This window comes from Chrysemys picta, chromosome 13 (genome assembly GCF_011386835.1).
Source record: "Chrysemys picta bellii isolate R12L10 chromosome 13, ASM1138683v2, whole genome shotgun sequence".
Lineage (NCBI taxonomy): Eukaryota > Metazoa > Chordata > Testudines > Emydidae > Chrysemys > Chrysemys picta.
In genome coordinates, this window is record NC_088803.1 from 10,607,548 (window position 1) to 10,616,815 (window position 9,268).

The following is a 9,268-nucleotide window of genomic DNA, read 5'->3' on the forward strand; positions in this document are numbered from 1 at the left end:
ATTTGTGCCTAACATTTCTGACTAGTAGTTTTTTCTCTCTCAGCTTTGAATGAGCTCAGCTTTGTTAGAGCTGTGAGTTGTTTGGGGGGTATTTATCAAAGTTAGAGAGAGAAGGAAAAGGAAAGGAGGAGAAGGGGAAGAGCCACAGCCAGAAGTGATGGAACTAGGGGTGTTGGGGGTTCGGCAGCACCCCCTGGCTTCACATAGTTTCCATCAGATCCAGGGCTCACAATTTGGTTCAATGGCACTCCACACTCTCACTACACAAATTGTTCCAGGGCCCCTAGACACAGCTTGTCAACGCTCTGCAGTGAACAGCAGGCTGGGCTCTGTAGATGGGACAGGCGGCTTTTAAAAGGTCAGATTTGAAGGAGAATGACGAATTGTCTGATTGCATTTGGTCAGGGAGTTTCCCAGGCAGGAGAGGCACAGGAAGGGGAGATGTTGGTGGGTTCAGGTTATGACAGATGGAGAGAGGAAGATAAATGATACAGAGACAGGCAGGCAGGTACTGCACAGGGAAGGATGGATGGACGGATGGATTGATTTCTCTCTAAAGAAAATATTTGGCTGACACCTTCCTTGGTGCGAGGTAGAGACTGACACGTTCAGAGACAGACACAGACTGAGAGACAGAGAGAGAAGAACTTTACCAAAGCAGGAGCCTTACCCTGGCTGCATTGGGAGAGGCTGCTCCAGCTGACGGGAAATCTCCCTTTCTGTCTCCTGGCCGTGACTCCTGTCTAGCACCATCCAGCTTTCTTATCCCAAACGGCCCATTGCCCAGGAGAAGTGCACAGCCTGGGTGCTTGGTATCCACCTGGGAGACCTAATCTGCAGCATATCACCCCACACTGCTGCAGACCCCACAGCTTTCTCACAGCTTCCAGCCTCCTTACAACCTCCCTGGTCTTTAAATCTCCTTCGGGCCCTTCAGGACCAGGACCCTAAATCCCCGAGAGGCTCCTGGTCTGAGACCTTGGCAGAGTCTCCAATTAACGGAGATTGGGCATCATTTCAGCTAACGCTCATGGACCTCTGGGATTGGCCCTCAGGCAGCATCAATAAGAGTAGCGCCATGGAACTGAATTGACTGGATCCCCTCCTCCACCAGGGTCTGGATTCAAGTCTAAGGTGACAAAGGGAGGTTGTGGAAGAGCCAGGAATCTAGTCCAGATTTCCTGGGTTCCATCCTGAGCACTGGCCGTAACACCCTTCTCTATTCATTGGGATTCTCCTCGCTCTGCATCTCTCTAAGCCTCAGGCCTGTTCTCTTACCCTCCCCTCTGTGCAATCGGGGTTCAGGAGTCGGGGCCTTTAGAGCATTAGGGCTGATTTCACTGAACCAAAGCTGCTTCTTTACTAGCCAAGAAAGCGGAATAATAGACCCACGCCTCGTCTCAGACCTCTACTGTGCATCTGCGCTAAGGGGTGAGGAGTGGTTAGCTAAATAGATGTGAAGTATGTTAATATGGACATATCCACAGACCCCACACAGAGAGGGATTTGAGAGGGACAGAGCTAGATTAGGGAGGTTTCCAGCTATGATCTCATCCATCCATTTGCTGCTGTCCTAGCACCACAGTTGTAATAAGGTCCCTTGCGATTCCTGTAATCTCTATCATTTCCTGCTCTTTCTCTGTTGGCCATTTTACTTGGGAGCCAGAATGCAGGGGCAGAAGCAGACATGATAATTAATCTCTGTAGATGTGTTATCTCCAGCCCAGGCATAACATCCCACGGGGTGCAATGGCCATTGAGGTTAATTAAAATGTTGACATTTCTAACGAGTTCCAAGGCTGAGCCGTCTCACTGCTCTGGAGACCAGGCTCAGAAGTTACTCTTGGCTTGCATGAGCTGAGTTCCGTGTGTCATTGCCATGACCACCAGAACCGGAACTGCCTTTGAGTATGTTAGTTTGTATTATCATTATTTTTATCATTGTGATTATGGTACAGCCTTCAGTCTGGAACTGAGATGTAGGCTGCTTTGTGCCACACCCTGCAGAGACACATAGTAAGAGACAGTCCCTTTGTGAATGTGATACACATTTAATAGTTGAGAGTGAGAAAGGATTTAATTAGCCACGTATAACAGATGGGAAACTGAGTCACAAAGCAATTTAGTGAGTTACTGAAGGGCAATCAGGGACTCTTCTACAGAGACTATACTGAACCCAGTTCTCCTGTGTCCCAGGCCTTTGTCTTACCCACAAGATAATGGTTTGCAAATAATTCCCACGAGTCTCTTCCTTCTGCACAACCCAACCCCTGAACTGATTTTTCACTTTGCTGTCTGGTCACCCTAGTTGAGTTGATACAGTTCTCAGTTACAAAATACTATAGCCATCTGCTCGCTCTCCTTCTCCCTTTATGGCTGCCCCATGCCCATGGCTTGGAGTTAAAGAGAGCTTTCCCACTGTCCATCAGCGGCTACTGCACTTTTTAAAATCAATGTGCACAGTTTCTGCACTGAACTTCCATTCCAGGTTTTCATTTCTCAGGCATCATAGTCTGTGTTTGTGGCTCTGTGGACATTGGTTTCCTGGAGAAATAACAGAAATTTCAGGACAAACCCCCATAGTGCAAAGGGGGCACTGCAGTTCAGGGAGCAGTGAAGTAGGGGGCGCTCTTCCCTGCGAGTCACGGCTGTTTCTCATGCCTTGATGTTGGACTCGCATGTGTTGCTCTGTAGATAGAAGTGCCAGGGACCAGGCTCATGGCATCTCCCCCAGATTCCTTTCACTTCTTTTATTGTGTTATTTTTTCATTTCAAGGCACAAGGTTAAACCCATGTCCCAGGAGTCAGGGATAATTGTGAGCAATGCACTGTTGTTTCTGTTGTGTGGAAGGCCCGAGGCTCTGTTGCAGTAGGGGCTGCACCCACACACGGCCAGAGACAGCCCCTGCCCCAAAGAGCTTACAAGAGAAATGGGTGGGAGAAAAGAATCATTTTTACCACCATGTCTCAGGTGGGGAACTGAACCCCAAGGAGATGATGTCTTTCACCTAAGTTCCTGCCTCGCCCTCATTAACCCTGGCATGAATGTATTCTCTTCCTGCCTCACCTCAGCACTGGGTAACTGTATTGACCGCATGCATCACCTGAACCCTAGTGTCACCCAACTGCCCTGCCTCAATCCGAGCAGAATTCCTTTCACCTTTTCCCTAGCGCTAACCCTAGGATAACACCGGCATCCTCCTCCCTCACCCTGGGAAAACTCCACTGACGTCCATCCCAACCCTAACCCTGGAAAAACTCCACCAAACTCCTCCACAGTCGGGATCTGGATCCGGAGTGACGGAAGCTCCCTAAAAGTGAGGATCCACTGACACCTGAACAGTGGACAAGCTACCCCTGCTGCCCCTTTCCCTGGGTCCTGCTGTCACATCACCTCTTCTCCCAGTGCCTTGCCCCCCACTCTCTCCTCTCTATATACTCTACTCTCTCTTCCCTATATCGCTTGGGGTGCATTAAGGAGGAATATTGAGTCCGAGCAGAGAGTTGATTTTACCTCTCTGTTTGGCACTGTTGAAACCACTGCTGGGACACTGTGTCCCATTCTGGTGTTCACAATTATAGAAGGCGGCTGATAAATCAGAGAGGGTTCAGAAAAGAGCCATGAGAATAATTGAAGGAGTAGAAAACCGGCCTTGTAAGGATAGATTTAAAGAGTTTGAGCTATGCAGATCTGTGTAATAAGGCTGAGATTTTCAAAGTGCTCTACAAGGTTCCGATCTCCAATTCCTATTAATTTGAATGCAGATGGAGTGTGCATCTCCCTTAGGCTGCTTTGAACATGTCAGCCTCACAGTGTGTCAGACAGCTAGGGATCTTTAGAGCATTTCCATGACGTGTAGAGCTCCAGATAGATAGATGGGGCTGTGTGGGGATGTGGGGAAGAGAGGGAGGTTCACAAAAGCCATGGAGCAGCCATGCAGATGTATATGTAGATGTATTTCCACACAGAGCCACTGGTTATTCCTGCAACTGCCGCACATCAATGTTCAGGCATTTGACCCCCTCTCAGTTTTCTCAGAGCCGCTTTCACCTCCTTGTTCCTCAGAGTGTAGATTGCCGGGTTCAGCATGGGTGTGACCACATTGCTGAAGATCTGCACAGCAGTCACCAGCACTATGCTCAGGTGGGGCTGAGTGTAGATCAGGGCACATTGCCCGAAGAACAGCGTCACCACTGTGAGATGCGAGGCACAAGTGGAGGCCGCTTTACGCCGCCCTTCAGACGAGTTCATCTTCAGGACGGAAAATATGATTCGGATGTAGGAAGCGAGGATGAGATGGAAGCAGGTCATGGGCACCACCCCAGTGTTGGTCAAGGTCACAGTCTCAATGACGTACGTGTCTGCACAGGCCAGCTTGACCACCGGGAAGATGTCACAGAAGAAATAGTCCACCACATTGGACCCACAGTAGGGCAGCGTGAAGGTCAGGCTGGTAAGGATGGTGGCGTGGAAAGAGCTGGTGATCCAGGTGCCGGCGGCCAGGAAGGCGCACACCCTCCGGTTCATGATGGGCCGGTAGCGCAGTGGGTGGCAGATGGCCACGTACCGGTCGTAGGCCATGAGGGTGTAGAGCAGGCACTCAGTGCTGCCCAGGAAGTGGTAGAAGAAGACCTGGGACATGCACCCGCCCAGCGAGATGACCGTGCTCTGAAACCAGAGGTTGGTCAGCATTTTGGGTGTACTGATGGAGGAAAAACCAATGTCCAGCACGGAGAGATTGCACAGGAAGAAATACATGGGGGTGTGCAAACGGGGGTCAGCGAGGATGGCTGAGAAGATGAGCAGGTTGCCCAGCAGCGTGCAGAGGTAGAAGGCTAAGAAGGTGATGAAGAGGATGGTCTGGAGGCCGTCGGCGTTAGGGATCCCTAAGAGGATGAAATGAGTCACCATGGTGTGGTTGACCAGCCCCATGTGGGACTCATTCCTGGGTAGGGGAGAGAAATAATGCCAGTGAGTTACTGAAACAAAAAGACCTCTCGTCCTACAGCTGCAATGGTCACCCTTTCTTCCACTGCCCCCCTTATTCACTGTCATTGGGAATGGTGTATATTTCTATCACTGGATGGCCAGTTGGGGTCACGGCCTCACTGAGCTGGCACTGATTATAGAGAGAGAAAATATCTGTCTTGAAGATCTTACCTTCCAGAGACGAAGAGACAATGGGGACGTCTATTCTATTCTATTCTATTCTATTCTATTCTATTCTATTCTATGTTCTTCTTCTCTACTCTCCTTACCTACTCCAATTCTTCTATTCCATTCTATCTAGGCCGTTACCCCCCGTTCTCACCACAGTACCTCACAGCCTTCCATTTGCGGCTAACGTTTCTCACTTGTGGTTTGCTCTCTCTCTCTCTCTCTCTCTCTCTCTCTCTCACCCTCTCTGCCGAGGAATGGCCTGTGTGCAGTGCAGCGCTGTGTATTTGTAGGGTTTTGTTGTTATAAATGCATGAGCTGTGACATGTTTGTGTTAATGAAGAGGGGGAGGATGGAACATACAAACCAATGAGTGTGGTGGTGAATGAGCTCAGCTTTGTTAGAGCTGTGAGTTGTTTGGGGGTATTTATTGGGGTTCGAGAGAGAAGGAAAAGGAAAGAAGGAGAAGGGGAAGAGCCACAGCCACAAGTGGTGGAACTAGGGGTGCTGGGGGCTTTGAAGCACCCCTTGGCTTGACGTGGTTTCGATCATATCCAGGGTTCACAGTTTGGTTCAATGGCACTCCACACTCTCACTACACAAATTGTTCCAGGGCCCCTAGACACAGCTTGTCATCGCTCTGCAGTGAACAGCAGGCTGGGCTCTGTAGATGGGACAGGGGGCTTTTTAAGGTGAGCTTTGAAGGAGAATGATGAATTGTCCACTTGCATTTGGTCAGGGAGTTTCCCAGGCAGGAGAGGCACAGGAAGGGGAGATGTTGGTGGGTTCAGGTTATGACAGATGGAGAGAGGATGATAAATGATACAGAGACAGACAGGCAGGTACTGCACAGGGAAGGATGGATGGATGACTGGATCGATTTCTCTCTAAAGAAAATATTTGGCTGACACCTTTCTCGGGGTGCGGGAGAGACTGACAGGTTCAGAGACAGACACAGACTGAGACACAGAGAGAGAAGAACTTTACCAAAGCAGGAGCCTAACCCTGTCTGCATTGGGAGAGGCTGCTCCAGTTGACAGGAATTCTCCTTTAATGTCCCCCAGCCGTGACTCCTGTCTAGCACCATCCAGCTTTCTTATCCCAAACGGCCCATTGCCCAGGAAAAGTGCACAGCCTGGGTGCTTGGTATCCAACCGGGAGACCTGATCTGCAGCATATCACCCCACACTGCTGCAGACCCCACAGTTTTCTCACAGCTTCCAACCTCCTTACAGCCTCCCTGGTCTTTAAATCTTCTTCAGGCCCTTCAGGACCAGGGCCCTAAATCCCCGAGAGGCTCCTGGTCTGAGACCTTGGCAGAGTCTCCAATTAATGGAGATTGGGCATCATTTCAGCTAATGCTCATGGACCTCTGGGATTGGCCCTCAGGCGGCATCAATAAACGTAGCGCCATGGAACTGAATCGACTGGATCCCCTCATCCACCAGGGTCCGGATTCAAGTCTTGCTCCCCATGACCTAACTCCTGAGCAATTCCATTGGATTCCCTGGGGCTCTTTCCCCTCCCAGCCATGCACCTGGTGTAAATCAGGAGTAACACCACTGCAATCACAGGAGCTTTGTAGTTTTCTACAAGCTGAGAATCTGGCCCAGCCATTGGAGGGGGGATGGGACATTCCTGCTCGTCTAGGCTCTCCGGCTCTGTGACACAAGCCAGCGAATTCCCCCCAGTGGTGTGAAATAGGAGTAAACTGGGCCGGAGGTTCAGCTGGAGGCCTCTGTATCCAGCACAGCTTTCTCCTGGGTTTGTATGTCCTGCTGTTCTCCTGCCCCCATCTCTGTGTCTCTGTGCGCACAGGGATGTATTCATGCAGTGGTGTGGTTATGTGTGAGGGTGACATTCACCCCTGTGTAGATGGAGGACAGCCGATGTCCTGCGCACGAGTTCACATCATTTTTGCAAGATACCAGAGACTCCAAGAAGAGCATTGAGTCATTTGGGGCAGTACAGTAGCTCCCAGCAACTCCAGCTAGATCCTGGCACCGTTGTTCTGGATGCGGCACAGACACAGGGTGAGACAGATCCTGCCTGTCAGAGCTCACTAGCTAACTAAGCCAAACACAGTGAGAATTATCAGCCACATGTTACAAGGGGAAACTGAGGCACAGATAATTTCAGGGTGACATTTTCAAAGGAGCCTGACTCCCACAACTCATTCCATTTCACTGGGCATTGGACACCCAATTCCTACTGGCCGGATGAAACTCTCAGACAGATTGAATTGTCTAAGGTGACAAAGGGAGGTTGTGGAAGAGCCGGGAATCTGGTCCAGACTTCGTTCCAGCCCGAGCACTGGCCATAACACCCTTCTCTTTTCTTTGGGATGAACCTCACTCAGCATCTCTCTAAGCCTGAGGCCTGTTCTCTTACCCTCCCCTCTGTGCAATCAGGGTTCAGGAGTCGGGGCCTTTAGAGCATTAGGGCTGATTTCACTGAACCAAAGCTGCTTCTTTACTAGCCAAGAAAGCGGAATAATAGACCCACGCCTCGTCTCAGACCTCTACTGTGCATCTGCGCTAAGGGGTGAGGAGTGGTTAGCTAAATCGGTGTGAAGTACATTAATGTGGACATATCCACAGACCCCCACACAGAGAGGGATGTGAGAGAGACAGGGCTAGATTAGGGGGGTTTCCAGCGATGATCTCATCCATCCATTTGCTGGTGCCCTAGCACCTCGGTTGTAATAAGATCCCTCGTGATTCCTCTAATCTGTATCATTTTCCACTCTTCCTCTGAGGGCATCTTACTTTGGAGACAGAATGCAGGGGCAGAAGCAGACGTGATAATTAATCTCTGTAGATGTGTTATCTCCAGCCCAGGCATAAAATCCCACGGGGTGCAATGGCCATTGAGGTTAATTCAAATGTTGATATTTCTAACAAGTTCCCAGGCTGAGCCTCACTGCTCTGGAGACCAGGCTCAGAAGTTACTCTTGCTTGCATGAGCTGAGTTCCGTGTGTCGTTGCCATGAACACCAGAACTGGAACTGCCTTTAGAGGGGTAGCCGTCTTAGTCTGCATCCCTGACTCTCACAGACCTTGGGAGACAGGCCAGTCCTCACTTACAGACAGCCCCCCCAACCTGAAGCAAATACTCACCAGCAACAACATAGCACACAACAAAAATACTAACCCAGGAACCTATCCCTGCAACAAACCCGTTGTCAACTCTGTCTGCATATCTATTCAAGGGACACCATCATAGGAACTAACCACATCAGCCACACCATCAGGGGCTCATTCACCTGCACCTCTACAATGTGATATATGCCATCATGTGCCAGCAATGCCCCCCTGTCGTGTACATTGGCCAAACCGGACAGTCTCTATGCAAAAGAATAAATGGACACAAATCAGACATCAAGAATTGTAACATTCAAAAACCAGTAGGAGAACACTTCAATCTCCCTGGACTCTCAATAACAGACTTAAAAGTGGCCATTCTTCAACAAAACAAACATAAAAACAGACTTTAATGAGAAACTGCAGAACTGGAATTAATTTGCAAACTTGACACCATCAAATTAGGCCTGAATAAAGACTGGGAGTGACTGAGACACTACAAAAAGTAACTTTCCCTCTGTTGATATTCACCCCTTCTTGTCACCTGTTGGGAATTGGCCTCATTAGCACTGACCCCCGCACTTGGTAAGGCAACTCCCATCTTTTCATGTGTTGTAATGTATATACTGCTTACAGTATTTTTCACTCCATGCATCTGATGAAGTGGGTTTTAGCCCATGAAAACATATGCCCAAATAAATTTGTTAGTCTCTAAGGAACTGCCCTTGAGTATTTTAATTTGTATTATCACTATTTTTATCATCAGTATTATGGTAGGACCTACAGTTTGTAACTGAGACGTAGGCCGCTTTGTGCCACACCATGCAGAGACACATAGTAAGAGACAATCCCCATCTCAATGTGATACACATTTAATAGCTGAGAGTGACAAAGGCTTTATTTAGCCATGTATAAGAGTTGGGGAAACTGAGGCAAAAAGTGATTTAGTGAGTTACTGAAGGGCAAACAGGGACACTTCTACAGAGACTGTACTGGACCGACAAAGACTCTCCCTCTGAGATACATC

General features: G+C 49.2%; 1 protein-coding gene across 1 annotated transcript; it reads right to left on the bottom strand.

The window, feature by feature from the left end:
- Positions 1 to 4,000: 4,000 nt before the first annotated feature.
- Positions 4,001 to 4,933, bottom strand: LOC101933392 (putative olfactory receptor 10D4). The gene has a single exon (XM_005311989.2). It carries the CDS (start codon positions 4,931 to 4,933, stop codon positions 4,001 to 4,003), a length of 933 nt encoding a protein of 310 aa, XP_005312046.1.
- Between the last annotated feature and the right edge of the window lie 4,335 nt (positions 4,934 to 9,268).

What these genes read in the sequence shown, in the direction of transcription:
- LOC101933392 (XM_005311989.2), bottom strand. Translation starts at nt 4,933, where the DNA reads ATGGGGCTGGTCAACCACACCATGGTGACTCATTTCATCCTCTTAGGG.